Raw genomic sequence first — 19,852 nt, 5'->3', positions numbered from 1 at the left:
AAGAAGTAACTTGTCTTGTAGGATACTCGCATATAGCTCAGCATTGAGACCACCATCGTTCCTCTTCAAGTATCCAACGCCTTTGGCTGTGAAACAACCCCATATCATCAGGCTTCCTCCACCGAAATTGACAGTTCCTCCAATTTCTTGATTCGTTAGCCCCATTTTTCTCCCTTTTCTTACAGACCCACTTGCACCCATCAGAGCCGTCTATTGACTTTCTTCTCATCGCTCCAAATCGCCCATTTCCAATCTTTTACTGCCCACTTTTCGGACTTTTTTGCAAACTCGAAACCACCGCTTCTTAAGAGGATATTGAAGTCGAGGCTTCTTCACCTTTTTTTGGGCCACCATTCCAGACTTGTGTAAGATTCATCGCACGGCGCTTGCATGGACGTCTGTGATCTCACTATTACGAAGCATACGAGCCTCCTCCACTGCAGTGTTTGTCTCGCCAGAACTGATAGACCTTGTGATGAGCCGACTTGTTGACTCCGATATTTTGCCTGGACGTCCACCTCTTGGCGAATGAATGGATGGACATTTCGTATTCTCCCACCTGTCATGGCGCTCACATGATGCAGTTTGTCAATTTTCTTGGCCTAGAAACCACCATGGATGATGCGGTTTCTCTTTTCTTGGGCAATCTTCTTAATGGCTGCTCCTCGATTCGAACCAATGACCTTCCGCTTGGGAATCAACCTAATATCTCACTGAGCTATTAGGGAATGTGAGAACAGGTTGTAATTTGTAGTATACAGGAAAAAAAAGATTTTGCCTTTCTCCCATGACAGCACCACCTGAGAGAGGGTATCCACCCCACTGTGGGGTCTGGAGCGTGGAGGCCGTGAAGAAGCAGCAGATGGGCCCTCTGTTCTCAGTTCCATCTTGCTGGTACCTGGGTCTGCGTGGGGGTGGGGGCTTCCGGGGTCCTCTCCCACGTGTGTCGAGTCTTGCAGCCGGGGCTGCACACGCACGGAGGTCCACGGGCCGGCCTTCTGGGTCTGCGCATGTGCAGGATCGTGTCGCGCCCTTGTGACGTAGCGCGCCGGAAGTCCAGCCTGGGTGCGATTCATCATGACGCATCCACGTTCGCAAGCGCGCCCGGAGCCGCTGGGTCTGCGCACGCGCAGGAGGGATCCTGCGGCGTAGCGCGCCAGCTGGCTGGTATTTAAAAAGAGAAAGAAAAAATAAATAATAAAGGAGAGAGCACTCTGCCGCCGGAAGGGGAGGGGCCCAAAGGAGGTGGAGCCCCCAAAGGAGGTGGAGCCCCCATATGCTTTATAGAGATGAGAAGCTGACAAAATGGCGGTGTCGGCATCCCCTTCATCATGAGTGAGGAGCCGCAGTCACCGGGGCAGCAGCTGTCACCGCCGCAGCAGGAACAGAATGTATGACAACCGGAGCAGCGTCGGGAGTCTTCCCCCCATCAGAGGCACAGCAGTGGGGGCCGTACGAGTGCCGGCAGAACCGGTCAGAAGAAATCATCTCGAGAGTCCACCTCCGCCAGATGGGAGCGTTCATGTGAACTGCAACCACCGCCTCCGGTACCCTAGTCTGAACGGCAGTGTGGTGAATGATCTTCGTGGAAGATCACCTTAGTAATGTGCTCTTCTCTGTTTTTTCTCTTTTTCCTCTTTTCGTTTCTTTCTGGTTGGTAGGAACCTAAAAAGAGTAGTTCTAAGACTAACCATAAAGAATGTGTGCGTTATGTAAAGTTAGCCTTCCCAGCTCCTACGCTAAGAACTTGTGCCCTGATTGTATCCAGAAAACTATAGCTGAGGAGTCCCCTAGCTTTTCTATGGATTTAAAAACCTTAATCCAGATGGAGGTAAGGGATTCCTTAAAGAACTTGACCTCAGAAGAGAAAGCAGAGACGGGTTACCTCTGACTCAAAAGAATCAGTAGGATCCCGTTTCGCGAAGGAATCCCCTTCCCCCTCTGACCTGTCGTCATAGTCTTCATCAGAGTCTTCATCAGAGTCTTCATCAGATGATGGAGGGGGGAGGCCTTGTTTTTCGGTGGACAATACTGAAAGATTAGTCAAGGCTATTAGAGTAACCATGGGGGGTATTGCAGATGCCAAGGCTCCCAGAACAGTTCAGGATGTCATGTTCGGGGGGCCTAGATGAGAAGAAGAGATGCACATTCCCAGTTAATGAGAGGATCAAGACTCTTATAGATAGGCAGTGGAAAAAGCCAGAGAGGAAAGACCAGCTGCCTTCTCCTTCTAAACGGAGGTACCCTTTTGAAGAGTAGGACGCAGCTAAGTGGGATAAAACCCCTAAAATTGATGTGGCTATCTCGAAGTCCTCGAAAAGATCCACACTGCCTTTTGAGGATTTGGGGGCCCTCAAAGATCCGCTCGATAAAAAGGCGGAGTCTTTTGTAAAACAGGCCTGGGAGTCCTCAGCAGGGGCTCTGAAACTGGCAGTGGCGGCCACCTGCACCGCCAGGTCTATGATGATCTGGCTACAGTAGTTAGAGGACCAGATTAAAGGGAATGTCCCTAGGGATAAGATTCTGTCGGGTCTTCCTCTTATACAGGGAGCTGCTGATTTCCTTGCGGATGCATCGGCAGATTCAGTTAGGCTGGCTGCCAGGTCAGCAAACCTTTCCAATGCAGCCCTTAGGGCATTATGGCTCAAGAGCTGGCCAGGAGATGTGCAGTCTAAATCAAAGCTCTGCTCAATCCCATGTGAAGGAGACTTTCTTTTCGGAAAGTCCTTAGATGACATCCTGGATAAGGCCGCGGACAAGAAACACTGGTTTCCTACTGTATCTGTTCCCCGGTATAAGACCTCCTTTCGGAGAAGGAAATATAATCGGAGTAAATTTTGCCTAGACCAAAGGTAGTTGGAGAGACAAGAAGCCGAATAACATGTTCGGGGGTCCATCCTCCGAGAGTAAAAAGGCTCCTAAGTGCCTTGCCTCCCCAGGTAGGAGGAAGGTTGTCCCACTTCCTTCCCGCCTGGGAAAAGATCTCATCCAGCTCTTGGATTTTGCGAATAATCGGGAAGGGGCTGAAGTTGGAATTCAAAACCATTCCCATAGACACCGTCAGGATTTCAGCCCCCAGAGGCCTAAGAGAACAGATGGCCCTACAGCAGGAAGTACTCACTCTGGTTGTGAAGGGGGTTCTAGTAGAAACACCAGTACCCGAGCAAGGGAGAGGGTTTTACTCAACTCTCTAACTAATAAAGATACCGGATGGCTCCTTCAGAACCATTGTCAACTTGAAGAAGCTGAACGACCGTTTAATTTACGGGCCATTCAATAAAATCGGCCATAAAGATGTTGTTTCCAGAGTGTTACATGTGCGTCCTCGATTTGAAGGACACTCGCTACCACATCCCAATCTTTCCTGCACACCAACAGTATCTGAGGGTAGCTGTACATTTCAGCAAGCACATAAAGCATTTTCAGTTCGCAGCTCTTCCCTTTGGCATCTCCATGGCTCCAAGGGTTTTCACAATATTATCCTGGAAGTCACGGCACATCTAAGGGAGAAGGATAGTCTAGTCCTCCCTTACCTGGACGATGTTTTTGGTGGTGGGCAGATCACAAGAACTCTGTGCACTGGATCTGGCGGAAGTCGTGGCCAGTCTAAATGGTTTGGGATGGACTTTAAATTTAGAAAAATCAAAGCTAAAACCAAAGAAGGTTCAGTCCTTTTTGGGTCTCATTTTAGACTCGGAGAACCAGGACTTGTCTTCTGCCAGAGGACAAGAAATTGAGGATCAATTCCCTCATCTCACGCGTAATCAGCAATCCATCCATGACCCTGAGAAATGCAATGTCTCTATTGGGTACGATCACCTCTTGTGTCCTAGCAGTTCAGTGGGCCCAGTTTCATTCCAGACGTCTACAGCAGGAGAGATCCTGACAGCAGACAGATGGCTCAGAGGTCACCTGGATGGAAGAATATCTCTTTCAAGTTCGGTAATCAACTCGCTGGATTGGTGGATGAATCCGGTAAATCTATCTCTGGGGGGGGGTTCCTTGGTCATTCCAGATGACAGATACGATTACGACAGCAGCAAGCGCAGAAGGCTGGGGAGCTCACCTGAGAGATCATTCAATACAGGGCCTCTGGTCAGACAGCGAGATTGTCTCTCCTCCAACATGAGGGAGCTGTTGGCAGTCAGAAACTCGGTAGTAGAGTTCAGTTCTCAACTTCGGGGTCAACACATCCGGATAATGTCGGACAACAGTCGCCTATATCAATCGTCAGGAGTGAACAAGATCCCTTCCTCTGATGGTGACAGAACAGATCCTTCATTTTGCGGAGAATCATCTATTTAGGCTCTCGGCGCTGCATATAAGAGGAGAAGAGAACGTAAGAGCCGGTTTTCTAAGTCGGCACATTTTGAAACAAGGAGTATGGAAATTGGATCCAGCGATATTCCAGCATATTGTCGGCCGATGGGGACAACCTCAGATAGATCTGATTGCAAACAAACGCAATCGGAAAACCAAAGTCTATGTATTTCCTCCTTTAATGCTGATTCCTACTATCCTGAGGAAGATCCGAGAAGAACAGGCGAGGGTTGTATTGATCGCCCCGTTTTGGCCCAAGAGACTATGGTTCACTTGGATGAAGAGAATGTCCCAAGCGGAACCATGGGTCCTTCCAGACACCCCAGATCTCCTCAGGCAGGGCCAAGTCTTCCATCCCCAGAGATCGGGCCTGCATTTGATGGCCTGGATTTTGAAAGGTCGCTACTAACACTGGAGGGGTTTTCTCCACATCTAGTCTCTACTCTAATCGCAAGTAGGAAGCTGGTGACTACTAGAATCTATGGCAGAACCTGGACTAAATTTCTGTCTACCTCGGGTCAGTCCACCAAAGGGAGGGTTCCTATTGGGGCCATCCTGGAGTTCCTTCAGAAGGGCTTAATCATAGGGTTAGCCACCAGTACCCTTAAGGTACAAGTATCAGCTCTGAGGGCACTATATAATTGCGACTTGGCTGCAAATAGGTGAATCATCAGATTCATTAAAGCTTGCAGTAGATCTAGACCCATTCCTACTCCAAGGATGCCTCCTTGGGACCTTAATCTGGATCTGGAAACGCTAACCAAGCCTCCCTTTGAGCCCTTAGAGAAGGTTTCGGAGAAAGTTCTCACCTTAAAACAGACATGCTGGTAGCTCCAACGTCAGCTCGTAGGGTTAGTGATCTGCACGTTGACTCAAGTGTCTATGGATAGAGTAACCTTAAGACCAGACCCGGCCTATCTTCCAAAAGTAGCCTCCAAATTCCATAGGAAACAAGTAATTACTCTCCCTTCCTTGTATCCTGGATCCTAGAAATTCAGAGGAACAAAGGCTTCACACTTTAGATGTAAAGAGGGTATTAGTCCAGTATTTGGAGGTGACGAAGGCCTGGAGGAAAAGTGACACCTTATTCATCTCATTTCAGGGGGCTAGGAAGGGGCTTAAGGTTATGAGGGGGACCATAGCTAGGTGGGTCAGGGACACCATTGGTTTAGCGTACTCCTCTAGCAATCTGCCAGTTCCAGAGAACCTGAAGGCCCACTCCACCAGGGCTGTAGCTGCTTCCTGGGCTGAGAAGTCGGATGTGCCCATCGACATCATATGTACGGCGGCAGCTTGGTCATCCCCCTCTACATTCTACAAGCATTACCGTCTTGACCTTTCCTCTTCTACTGATCTGTCCTTTGGGAGAAAGGTGTTGCAAGCGGTGATCCCTCCCTCTGGTGTCTGATCTGTCTAAATCTCTCAGGTGGTGCTGTCATGGGAGAAGGGGAAAAGATCCTAGTTACTTACTGGAAACGGGATTTTACAGAGCCCATGACAGCACCCTATTAATGCCCTCCCCTCTATCACTTATGGTGTGCACTTCTAAGGGTGTTTTTATAAAGAAATGTTTTGGTGGTAGTTGTGTACTAACCTATTTTTCGGAGGCCCTCTCATGCTCTGAAACGAAAACTGATGCGTAAGAGAGGTACCGCCTTTTTATTCAGTAGGTTCCTGCCCTTGGTGGGCGGATACCCTCTCTTAGGTGGTGCTGTCATGGGCTCTGTAAAATCCCGTTACCGGTAAGTAACTAGGATCTTTTTCCACCATGAGGAGCAAAACCGTAGCAATGCAGTGACATGAGAAGAATCTGCATAACTAATCATATGCTAAATAGTAAGTCAGATTTATGTATGAGATAGCCAAGATGATTGTCTATAAAATGATGGTTGTTTCACGTTCAAAGCAGTAGTGGATGGGGAGATGTGGAGCCTGAAAGACAAAAGGTCAAATCATTGTTACTCTTTTGCTCATCAGTGTATCTCTGTGCCGTATCCTTCTAATATCGCCTGTCCTCCTCCTCCTACTCCTTCTTTTATCTTGGGCCCTCCTCCTTCCTCTCTTTCATCCTCATCGTCTTTCTTCTCTCTCTGGTCCTTCTCCTCCTTCTATCTTTGGTCCTCCCTCTTCTCTCTCTGGTCCTCGTCTTGATCCTTCTCGTTCCTCTCTCTCTGGTCCTCATGCTTCTCCTTTTTCTCACTGGTCCTTCTCCTTCCTCTCTCTCTCTGGTCCTCCTCCTTCTCCTTCCTCTCTCTCTGGTCCTCCTCCTTCTCCTTCCTCTCTCTCTCTGGTCCTCCTCCTTCTCCTTCATCTCTCTCTCTCTGGTCCTCCTCCTTCTCCTTCATCTCTCTCTCTCTGGTCCTCCTCCTTCTCCTTCCCCTCTCTCTCTAGTCCTCATCCTCCGCCTTCTCCTTCCTCTCTCTCTCTGGTCCTCGTCCTCCTTTCTCCTTCCTCTCTCTCTCTGGTCCTCGTCCTCCTCCTTTCTCCTTCCTCTCTCTCTCTGGTCCTCGTCCTCCTCCTTTCTCCTTCCTCTCTCTCTCTGGTCCTCGTCCTCCTCCTTTCTCCTTCCTCTCTCTCTGGTCCTCGCCCTTCTCTCTCCCTCTCCCCCTCTCCCTCTCTCTCTGGTCCCACTTTTCGTCCTCACACCTCTGACCTTCATGTCTTCTTGGTCTTCTTTCGTTCTCTCAGGTCTTGGCTTTAGCATTGCCGGTGGTGTTGGTAATCAGCATATCCCTGGTGATAATAGTATATATGTGACCAAGATCATTGAGGGTGGTGCTGCCCACAAGGACATGCGGCTGCAGATTGGAGATAAGATCCTTGCGGTGAGATCACGTCATGTGTGTCCCTTTCACAGTGTTGACCATTATGAAGTGTCCGGCCTCGGCCAGTCCTCCTCCTCATCATCCCTGTGCCCCTCATTAGCTCTTATCTGAGAAGTGTCAGGACCAACGTACAGGAGCTTAATAATGAAGAACATTATTCCCTGAGACACCGCTCTACAATGAAGGCCAACAACAAGACACATGGTGTACCAGGTCTCATAAGACGAAATATAGATAGGAATTCTTAAAAGTGACGAAAACGCAGAGTCACCCAATGGAGCACCACATGGAAATGCTTCCTACTTCAATTATTTCCTATTATTAAAGGTACACAACAGACTAATTCTATAGGGGAACAAGTGTTCGCAGAAAAGCCATCGACTTAAGTAAGATACTTACATATTCATATGAAGAGAAGCTTCTCGAACATGTGGTCCTGGCGGCCATGGGTCACGAGCCCGGTCCCACAGCTTGATCATGTATAGTCATGGCTTCTGGTGATCGTTATCAGTCCTCAAACCTGCTGCCTCTTGAGCAATGGGCGAGATCTCATTCCGGACCCTACCAGATGAGACGGTGGGATGATCTAGATGAGTCCTAGATGGGCGGTATGTTTCCACACCAGTCAGTCTGTGGTTCTCAGAGTCTCCGAGTATGTTCAGATATAATGGCTGCCCTACGAGTGACCCTTAACATCTGAGGCTTTCTTGGTGCACTGCCTCAGTGGGAGGTTTGGGTTAGTGGGGGTAATCATTTAAGGGTCACTTAGATATTTATACTGACACAGGCATAGAGACATCCCCATGAAAATTGTAAAGGTCACTATTAGTGGTCCTCTTTGTAGGAGGCCACGATAGGATGGAGAGAAGAGGGGTCTTCCAAGGCTTCCACTTCTGGTGGTGGTGAATGTGGTGTAGCGGAAGCTGAACATCTACCTGGTTCTCCCTACTAAGTCTACACCCCCTGACAGAAGTGATGTCGCTTATCCATGTGATGTAAATAAAAGCTTATAACCTGACGTTAAATTCATCCATTGGTTGTATAAATTACTCTTTTGAAAGCTGAAACCCTCCCAAATTTGGTTTAGGTTAAGAAAATAAATTGGCATCAATGCTGAAATATTGATCATTGAATGAACACAGAATGGTCAGATTTTGGTATGACAAAAGTTTTGTTGCCCACAGAAAGTAATGTGATATTCAAACAAATAATTATCTTAAATACAAATATATGTGGCATAACATTAGTGAATGAAGTTGTGGTGCTATTAGAGTCATATTTAATATTTTGGGTGACTTCCATGAGCTTGAAGGACTGCATCCATGCGGTTCAACAATGATTCATACAATTTATTAATGAAGTCATCAGGAATAGCACATAATGCCGTCTTACATGTCTCCCAGAGGTCATCTAGATTCTTTGGTTTTGTCTTCCAAGCTTCCTCTTTCATCCTACCCCAAACCTGCTCGATGATGTTCATGTCTGGTGACGGGGCTGGCCAGTCCTTGAGCACCTTGATCTTTTTAGCCTGGAGGACCTTTGTTGTAGAGATGGATGGATGAGACGGAGCACCATCCTGCTGCAGAATTAGACCCCTTTTATGATTTGGAATGTAAGAGGTAGCTAATACTTCTTGATATTTTAGGCTATTGATATTGCCTTCCACCTTGCAAATGTTTCGCACACCCCATACTGAATGTAACCCCAGACCATGATCTTTCCACCACCAAATGTAACTGTTTTCTGGGTGTATTTTGGATCCATACGGGCTCCAGTAGGTCTCCTGCAGTATTTGCGGCGGCTGTGGTGTAATTCTACTGAAGATTCATCAGAGAAATCCACCTTCTGCCACTTTTCCAGCGTCCATCTGTTTAGCAGGCTGTGGGACTTTGCAAATGCTTTTTATTTGCCTTTTGTTTAGTGCTGGCTTCTGGGCACTGATTCGACCATCGACGCCATTTCGAGACAGAATCCTACAAACTGTTCTAGTTGACACAGGGACTTGAGGTGACCAGGCCTGTTGGAGCTCTGCTGCAGTGGAAGAGGGGCTTGCTTTGGATTTTCTAACCAATAAACGTTCCTCCTGAGCAGTTGTCTTGCGGGGTCTGCCGGACCTGGGCTTGTCAAACACATCTCCAGTCTCTTCAAATCTTTTTTTAATTCTTTGTACTTGACGCTGAGACACATTAAAGGTGCCAGCCACCTCTGCAGTGGATCTGGTCTTCAGCCTCTTGATAATCAAGACTTTGGTCCCAGGGTGGATTTTTGGCATTTTGTCAGAGCTCAAGTTGCAGTTCAAGTGAAGGTCTGCGGTGCTGGGTTTCTTTTTATACACACCCACTAATCGATCATTTACTGAGCACTGGTGAGGATGTTAACTAGGATTGGGTGCATTATATGACCAGGCGACAAAACTTTTGTCTTGCCAAAATCTGACCATTCTGTCTTCATTAAACGATCAATATTTCAGCATTGATGCCAATTTATATTCTGAACCGAAACCAAATTTGAGAGGGTTTCAGCTTTCAAAAGAGTAATTTATAAAACCAATGGATGAATTTAACGTCCATTTATAAGCTTTCATTTACATAACATGGGTAAGCGACATAACTTCTGTCAGGGAGTGTATGAGATATTTAAAAGCAGCCACTTATACAGGTCATATTTTTTGTCATGGCGGCTGTTTTTACAATTGACCACCGGAGGTGGGTCCATGTGGGGTCTGACCTGTGAGAGATTCTCTGCTGCTCATGATTAGTGATATTTTTCAGGTGAACCATGTGGGTCTGGAGGACGTAATGCATGAAGATGCGGTGGCAGCATTAAAGAACACGTCAGACATAGTCTACCTGAAGGTGGCCAAACCGACCAACGTCTATCTGAACGACTCGTATGCCCCTCCAGACATCACCACCTGTAAGCACCCTCAGCCCCCCATTGTACCGATCCCGCTCATCCTCTCCCCTGTGTCCTCTCCTCCATTGTGATCAGTACACACCCATCTACAAGTCCTGTCTTCTCCGTATCTCTGCAGCGTACTCTCAGCAACTGGACAGTGACCTGTGCCACCCAAGTTACCTGGGTCCTGAGTATGCCCCCGTAATGACGCCAACCTCACCCCGCAGATACTCGCCCATCCCCAAAGAACTCATGGGAGAAGAAGAAGTGCCACGGTAAGACCGAGGAAACAGAGAGATGGGCAAGGAGTCAAAGGATGGAAAGACTGGTCCAAAGAAGGGTCCGGGATACATCCTATGTTATAGGAGGAGATCCATGTATGGTAGATGTAGGATGAGGACATGAGATGATGAAAATGTAGATAGAGGGATCAGATACAGTTGAAATATAATAAGACACATCTGGATGTTTTTCTCAATATCTGACATGAAATCAGAATAAACCTTTCCCGTTTTAGGACAATTAGGATTATCATAATTTTTAATATTTTCCTAATGCCCGAATAATGAGAGAGAATGGTTTAAGGCATTTTTATTACTGCAAAGTCAAAAGTTTCCATCCATTTCATTAGTATTTGGTGCCATTGCCCTTTAAACTGAATGACTTGGGTCACACGTTTGGGATCTCCTTCCACAAGCTTCTCACAATAGTTGATTGGGGTTTGGGTCCATTCCTCCTGACAAAACCGGTGTCACTGATCCAGGCTTGTAGGTCGCCTTGCTCACACCGGCCTTTTCAGCTTTGCCCAGAAAAATATTTAGATTTGAGAGTCCTCAGCGGTTGATACCTTTTAATGGCTAACTGAAAAGATGGGAACAAATTGCAAGCTTTCGAGACTACTCAGGTCTCTTAATCAGGCATAGTATAACCCAAAATCTGAAGAGTCACATATTTATACACAATAAGACGCACAAAAAATGCAATAGGTAAGATAGAGGTCATGAAAAGCAGAGTTATTATGGAAGAGATAAACAGTTCTGGCTATAAATATTTTAGCAGTTAATAGATAAGGAGTGTGAAGGTTTTATTGTCCTGTGACTAGGTCTTGTCTTGTGATGACCTCACAGGTCTGAGAGTCTGATGGGCACATTCCTTAGTTGATGTAGAATGACATAAATCCATGCGACACATTCATTCCTGCTCTGAAAGTGTTAAAGATCACCATGAGTTTATATTCCGAGACTCTTCTGTCTCTCTGAGATTTGAAGTTACCTTTTAATACCAGTAATTTCATGTCTGTGATGCTGTGATTAGGGAAACAAAAATGCTTGGCTACAGGCAGATCTATTCTTTCTTCTTTTATTGTGTGGCGATGATGATTCATCCTTGTTCTAAGTTTTTGCCCTGTCTCCCCTACATAAAGACCCCCAGCTGGACATTTGGTGCATATAATTAAGTACACCCCATTAGGTGTGATACAACTGAGCGTGCCTGGGATCTTATAGTCCTGATGTGAATTGGGGATCTTTATCTTGTCTGTGGTCGTTATAAACGGACAGGGTTTACATTTTTTCTGGTTGCAAGGAAAGGTTCCTGTAGCTGGAGGAGATGACAGGGAGCTTCTGACAATGATGCTTCTTAGATTTGGGGGCTGCCTGAAACACAGAAGTGTGTGTGTGTAATCTGGAAATATGGATTGTAGTCGGGCATCTTTTTGTAGTAAGGGTTGTAGTTTCCTTGCAGCTCTCCTTAGCGCCTCCAGATTTGGATTGTAGGTCTTCATAGATAGTACGGCCTATCTCACCTGGGCACTGATGTTGGATACTTGTCTCCTGTTTGTGTCTAGGATGGTGGATTTTATCACATGTCTGAAGGAGTCTATATATCTATCCAAATGAGGGTTTCGTCCAGGTGGAGGTGTCCAGTCTGACCTCTTCTTGGTTGTCATGATCCCTTTTCCTTCAGTTCAGGTGGGTTCTGAATCTTCTGTAGCATTGAAGTATTCCCTCAGGCGCTGTCTCCTGAAATAATTTTCCATATCTATGCAGCTTTCAGTTTTATCTAGGGCCTTAGTAGGACAAAATGAGAGTCCTCTAGAAAGCACGGTCAGCTCCGCTTTGTTGGGTGTATAATCTGAGAGATTGATGACACAGATGCTTCTGTGTCTGGAATGGAGTGGTTGTCAGGTTTTGGCTTGGTTTTGTAACTGTTTGTATAGAGTCCTGAATTTAGGCGCAATCTGTGTAGCTTCTTTTCCTTGTTATGAATCAGAAGGGTCCGTAGTTTGTTGCAGTATTGCTGTAATTTTTTCTCTGTTTTCTGTAAGTGTTTTCCTCCGAGTTTCAAATTGCCCTTGGACTTTACTCTTGATGCTGTAGAAGACATGTAAGAGGTGGTTCCTTAGTCTCTCAGAAGTCCTGTGGCAAAGGTTTTGTGCATAATGAGTATTGTAGGTATGAAGAATTGGGTTTGTAATCCAGAGTCCTTTGGGAATTAGATTCTCCTTTTTGCATTTAGATAAGAAAAAAATGTCTTCGTCCAATTGTTCACGTTTCTACAGAAGTGGCTTAAATTCCATGAAGATGCTTTACATTCTGGTATCCTCCATTTTGATATAGGGAAAATATATATTCTTGTACCGTGTTAGCCAGTAGATAGAAAAATCTTTAGATTTGAGAGTCCTCAGTGGTCAATACCTTTTAATGGCTAACTGAAAAGATGGTAACAAATTGCAAGCTTTCGAGACTACTCAGGTCTCTTCATCAGGCATAGTATACCACCAAATCTGAAGAGTCACATATTTCTACACAATAAGACACACAAAAAATGCAATAGGTAAGACAGGTGATGAAAAGCAGAGTTATTATGGAAGAGATAAACAGTTCTGGCTATAAATATTTTAGCGGTTAATAGATAAGGAGTGTGAAGGTTTTATTGTCCTGTGACTAGGTCCAGTGTTGTGATGGCCTCACAGGTCTGAGAGTCTGAGGAGCACATTCCTTAGTTGATGTAGCTTTGCCCATAAATTTTCAATAGGATTGAGATGAGGGCGTTGTGATGGCCGCTCCAAAACATACTCCGTTATCCTTAAGCCACTGTGTTACCATTTTGGCAGCATGCTTCGGGTCATTGTCCATTTGGACGATCAATTTCCGCCAAGCTTTAACTTCCTGGCTGATGTCTTGAGATAAGTTGCTTCAGTATTGCCACATAATCTTCTTTTCTCATGATGCCATCTATTTTGTGAAGTGCACCAGTCCCTCCTGCTGCAAAACAACCCCACAAACATGATGCTGCCACCCTCATGTTTCACAGTTGGGATGGTGTTCTTAGGCTTCCAAGCTTTTCTCTTTTTCCTCCAAACGTAACGATGGTCATTATGCCCAAAAAGTTAAATTTTAGTTTCATCAGACCACAGGACATGTCTCCAAAATTAAGGTCTTTGTTCCTGTCTGCATTTGCAAGCATTAATCCGGCTTTTTTATGTTTCTTTTGGAGTAATGGCTTCTTCCTGGCAGAGTGGCCTTTCAGCCCATGTTGATACAGTACTCGTTTCACTGTGGATAGTAACACAATCTTACCAGCTTCCACCATCAACTTCACAAGGGCTTTTGCTTTTGTCCTTGGGTTGACATGCTCATGTCGGACCAAAGCACGTTCATCTCTGGGACACAGAACCCGTCTCCTTCCTGAGCGGTATGATGGCTGGACATTCCCATCTTGTTTGTACTTGCGTATAATTGTTTGTACCGATGAACGAGGCACCTTCAGGTATCTTGAAATTGTACCCAAGGATGAGCCAGACTTGTGCAAGTCCACAATTCTCTTCCTGATATCTTGGCTGATTTCTTTAGACTTTCCCATGATGCTACACAAAGAAGCAGTGTGTTTCAGGTGTGCATTAAAATACATCCACAGGTGTGTCTCTAATTAACTCAGATGTTGCTAAAAAAAAAACTATCAGAAGCTTCTAAACACGACATCATCATATGGGCCGTCCAGAATTGTTTAAAGGCACAGTAACCTTAGTGTATGTAAACTTTTGACTTTGCAGTAAGTAATAAAAATGCCTTAAAACATTTTCTGTCTCATTATTCTGGCATTTGGCAAATAATAAAATTATGGTATAATCCTAATTGTCCTAAAACGGGAAAGGTTTATTCTGATTTTATGTCAGATATTGAGAAAAACATCCAGATGTGTCTTATTATATAGTGGATGGAAACTTCTGGTTTCAACTATACATCATAGATTATAGGAGGAGATACATGTGTGGTAGATGTATGGGACATGAGGTGGTGGAGCTGTAGATGGAAGGTTAGATATATTGGTCATTATAGGAGGAGATACATGTGTGGTAGATGTATGAGGACATGAGGTGGTGGGGCTGTAGATGGAAGGTTAGATATATTGGTCATTATAGGAGGAGATACATGTGTGGTAGATGTATGGGACATGAGGTGGTGGGGCCGTAGATGGAAGGTTAGATATATTGCTCATTATAGGAGGAGATACATGTGTGGTAGATGTATGAGGACATGAGGTGGTGGGGCTGTAGACGGAAGGTTAGATATATTGTTCATTATAGGAGGAGATACATGTGTGGTAGATGTATGAGGACATGAGGTGGTGGGGCTGTAGACGGAAGGTTAGATATATTGTTCATTATAGGAGGAGATACATGTGTGGTAGATGTATGAGGACATGAGGTGGTGGGGCTGTAGACGGAAGGTTAGATATATTGGTCATTATAGGAGGAGATACATGTGTGGTAGATGTATGAGGACATGAGGTGGTGGAGCTGTAGATGGAAGGTTAGATATATTGGTCATTATAGGAGGAGATACATGTGTGGTAGATGTATGAGGACATGAGGTGGTGGGGCTGTAGACGGAAGGTTAGATATATTGTTCATTATAGGAGGAGATACATGTGTGGTAGATGTATGAGGACATGAGGTGGTGGGGCTGTAGACGGAAGGTTAGATATATTGCTCATTATAGGAGGAGATACATGTGTGGTAGATGTATGAGGACATGAGGTGGTGGGGCTGTAGACGGAAGGTTAGATATATTGTTCATTATAGGAGGAGATACATGTGTGGTAGATGATTGAGGACATGAGGTGGTGGGGCTGTAGATGGGAGGTTAGATATATTGTTCATTATAGGAGGAGATACATGTTTGGTAGATGTATGAGGACATGAGGTGGTGGGGCCGTAGATGGAAGGTTAGATATATTGCTCATTATAGGAGGAGATACATGTGTGGTAGATGTATGAGGACATGAGGTGGTGGGGCCGTAGATGGAAGGTTGGATATATTGGTCATTAGAGGAGGAGATACATGTGTGGTAGATGTATGAGGACATGAGGTGGTGGGGCCGTAGATGGAAGGTTAGATATATTGCTCATTATAGGAGGAGATACATGTGTGGTAGATGTATGGGACATGAGGTGGTGGGGCTGTAGATGGAAGGTTAGATATATTGTTCATTATAGGAGGAGATACATGTGTGGTAGATGTATGAGGACATGAGGTGGTGGGGCTGTAGACGGAAGGTTAGATATATTGCTCATTATAGGAGGAGATACATGTGTGGTAGATGTATGAGGACATGAGGTGGTGGGGCTGTAGACGGAAGGTTAGATATATTGTTCATTATAGGAGGAGATACATGTGTGGTAGATGTATGAGGACATGAGGTGGTGGGGCTGTAGATGGGAGGTTAGATATATTGTTCATTATAGGAGGAGATACATGTTTGGTAGATGTATGAGGACATGAGGTGGTGGGGCCGTAGATGGAAGGTTAGATATATTGCTCATTATAGGAGGAGATACATGTGTGGTAGATGTATGAGGACATGAAGTGGTGGGGCTGTAGATGGAAGGTTAGATATATTGGTCATTATAGGAGGAGATACTTTTGTTGTAGATGTATGGGACATGAGGTGGTGAGGCCGTAGATGGAAGGTTAGATATATTGGTCATTATAGGAGGAGATACTTTTGTTGTAGATGTATGGGACATGAGGTGGTGAGGCCGTAGATGGAAGGTTAGATATATCGTTCATTATAGGAGAAGATACATGTGTGGTAGATGTATGGGACATGAGGTGGTGGGGCCGTAGATGGAAGGTTAGATATATTGTTCATTATAGGAGGAGATACATGTGTGGTAGATGTATGGGACATGAGGTGGTGGGGCCGTAGATGGAATGTTAGATATATTGGTCATTATAGGAGGAGATACATGTGTGGTAGATGTATGAGGACAGGAGGTAGTGGGGCTGTAGATGGAAGGTTAGATATATTGGTCATTATAGGAGGAGATACATGTGTGGTAGATGTATGAGGACATGAGGTGGTGGGGCTGTAGATGGAAGGTTAGATATATTGTTCATTATAGGAGGAGATACATGTGTGATAGATGTATGAGGACATGAGGTGGTGGGGCTGTAGATGGAAGGTTAGATATATTGTTCATTATAGAAGGAGATACATGTGTGGTAGATGTATGAGGACATGAGGTGGTGGGGCCGTAGATGGAAGGTTAGATATATTGCTCATTATACGAGGAGATACATGTGTGGTAGATGTATGAGGACATGAGATGGTGGGGCTGTAGATGGAAGGTTAGATATATTGGTCATTATAGGAGGAGATACATGTGTGGTAGATGTATGAGGACATGAGGTGGTGGGGCTGTAGACGGAAGGTTAGATATATTGCTCATTATAGGAGGAGATACATGTGTGGTAGATGTATGAGGACATGAGGTGGTGGGGCCGTAGATGGAAGGTTAGATATATTGGTCATTATAGGAGGAGATACATGTGTGGTAGATGTATGAGGACATGAGGTGGTGGGGCTGTAGATGGAAGGTTAGATATATTGCTCATTATAGGAGGAGATACATGTGTGGTAGATGTATGAGGACATGAGGTGGTGGGGCCGTAGACGGAAGGTTAGATATTTTGTTCATTATCGGAGGAGATAAATGTGTGGTAGATGTATGAGGACATGAGGTGGTGGGGCCGTAGATGGAAGGTTAGATATATTGTTCATTATAGGAGGAGATACATGTGTGGTAGATGTATGAGACATGAGGTGGTGGGGCCATAGATGGAAGGTTAGATATATTGTTCATTATAGGAGGAGATACATGTGTGGTAGATGTATGAGAGATGAGGTGGTGGGGCCGTAGATGGAAGGTTTGATATATTGCTCATTATAGGAGGAGATACATGTGTGGTAGATGTAAGGACATGAGGTGGTGGGTCCGTAGATGGAAGGTTAGATATATTGTTCATTATAGGAGGAGATACATGTGTGGTAGATGTATGGGACATGAGGTGGTGGGGCCGTAGATGGAAGGTTAGATATATTGGTCATTATAGGAGGAGATACATGTGTGGTAGATGTATGGGACATGAGGTGGTGGGGCCATAGATGGAAGGTTAGATATATCGTTCATTATAGGAGAAGATACATGTGTGGTAGATGTATGGGACATGAGGTGGTGGGGCTGTAGATGGAAGGTTAGATATATTGGTCATTATAGGAGGAGATACATGTGTGGTAGATGTATGGGACATGAGGTGGTGGGGCCGTAGATGGAAGGTTAGATATATTGCTCATTATAGGAGGAGATACATGTGTGGTAGATGTATGAGGACATGAGGTGGTGGAGCTGTAGATGGAAGGTTAGATATATTGCTCATTATAGGAGGAGATACATGTGTGGTAGATGTATGGGACATGAGGTGGTGGGGCCGTAGATGGAAGGTTAGATATATTGTTCTTTATAGGAGGAGATACATGTGTGGTAGATGTATGAGGACATGAGGTGGTGGGGCCGTAGATGGAAGGTTAGATATATTGCTCATTATAGGAGGAGATACATGTGTGGTAGATGTATGGGACATGAGGTGGTGTGGCCGTAGATGGAAGGTTAGATATATTGCTCATTGTAGGAGGAGATACATGTGTGGTAGATGTATGAGGACATGAGGTGGTGGAGCTGTAGATGGAAGGTTAGATATATTGGTCATTATAGGAGGAGATACATGTGTGGTAGATGTATGGGACATGAGGTGGTGGGGCTGTAGATGGAAGGTTAGATATATTGTTCATTATAGGAGGAGATACATGTGTGGTAGATGTATGAGGACATGAGGTGGTGGAGCTGTAGATGGAAGGTTAGATATATTGCTCATTATAGGAGGAGATACATGTGTGGTAGATGTATGAGGACATGAGGTGGTGGGGCCGTAGATGGAAGGTTAGATATATTGTTCATTATAGGAGGAGATACATGTGTGGTAGATGTATGGGACATGAGGTGGTGGGGCTGTAGATGGAAGATTAGATATATTGGTCATTATAGGAGGAGATACATGTGTGGTAGATGTATGAGGACATGAGGTGGTGGGGCCGTAGATGGAAGGTTAGATTTATTGTTCATTATAGGAGGAGATACATGTGTGGTAGATGTATGAGGACATGAGGTGGTGGGGCCGTAGATGGAAGGTTAGATATATTGGTCATTATAGCAGGAGATACATGTGTGGTAGATGTATGGGACGTGAGGTGGTGGGGCCGTAGATGGAAGGTTAGATATATTGGTCATTATAGGAGGAGATACATGTGTGTTAGATGTATGGGACATGAGGTGGCGGGGCTGTAGATGGAAGGTTAGATATATTGGTCATTATAGGAGGAGATACATGTGTGGTAGATGTATGAGGACATGAGATGGTGGGGCCATAGATGGAAGGTTAGATATATTGGTCATTATAGGAGGAGATACATGTTTGGTAGATATATGGGACATGAGGTGGTGGGGCCATAGATGGAAGGTTAAATATATTGTTCATTATAGGAGGAGATACATGTGTGGTAGATGTATGAGGACATGAGGTGGTGGGGCTGTAGATGGAAGGTTAGATATATTGGTCATTATAGGAGGAGATACATGTGTGGTAGATGTATGAGGGCATGAGGTGGTGGGGCCGTAGACGGAAGGTTAGATATATTGTTCATTATAGGAGGAGATACATGTGTGGTAGATGTATGAGGACATGAGGTGGTGGAGCTGTAGATGGAAGGTTAGATATATTGGTCATTATAGGAGGAGATACATGTGTGGTAGATGTATGAGGACATGAGATGGTGGAGCTGTAGATGGAAGGTTAGATATATTGGTCATTATAGGAGGAGATACATGTGTGGTAGATGTATGAGGACATCAGGTGGTGGAGCTATAGATGGAAGGTTAGATATATTGCTCATTATAGGAGGAGATACATGTGTGGTAGATGTATGAGGACATGAGGTGGTGAGGCCGAAGATGGAAGGTTAGATATATTGGTCATTATAGGAGGAGATACATGTGTGGTAGATGTATGGGACATGAGGTGGTGGGGCCGTAGACGGAAGGTTAGATATATTGGTCATTATAGGAGGAAATACATGTGTGGTAGATGTATGAGGACATGAGATGGTGGGGCCGTAGATGGAAGGTTAGATATATTGTTCATTATAGGAGGAGATACATGTGTGGTAGATGTATGAGGACATGAGGTGGTGGGGCCATAGATGGAAGGTTAGATATATTGTTCATTATAGGAGGAGATACATGTGTGGTAGATGTATGGAACATGAGATGGTGGGGCCGTAGACGGAAGGTTAGATATATTGGTCATTATAGGAGGAGATACATGTGTCGTTGATGTATGAGGACATGACGTGGTGGAGCTGTAGATGGACCATTTATTGTAGGAGGAGGGGATGGATCTTCCCAGTGG

At 45.0% G+C, this 19,852-nt stretch overlaps 1 protein-coding gene across 1 annotated transcript in view; it reads left to right on the top strand.

Moving 5' to 3' along the window:
* Positions 1 to 19,852, top strand: part of LOC141167627 (disks large homolog 4-like) — a 223,814-nt gene that overhangs the window by 193,235 nt on the left and 10,727 nt on the right. Inside the window, exons 7-9 of the mRNA XM_073655009.1 lie at positions 7,009 to 7,145; positions 9,917 to 10,061; positions 10,180 to 10,318. Coding sequence (XP_073511110.1) covers positions 7,009 to 7,145; positions 9,917 to 10,061; positions 10,180 to 10,318 — 421 coding nt within the window. The remainder of the gene's footprint in view (positions 1 to 7,008; positions 7,146 to 9,916; positions 10,062 to 10,179; positions 10,319 to 19,852) is intronic.

This window comes from Phyllobates terribilis, unplaced genomic scaffold (assembly GCF_046119375.1).
Source record: "Phyllobates terribilis strain yellow unplaced genomic scaffold, ASM4611937v1 Scaffold_11__3_contigs__length_659146591, whole genome shotgun sequence".
NCBI classification, from domain to species: Eukaryota; Metazoa; Chordata; class Amphibia; order Anura; family Dendrobatidae; genus Phyllobates; species Phyllobates terribilis.
This window is presented reverse-complemented; position numbering and strand designations above follow the sequence as displayed.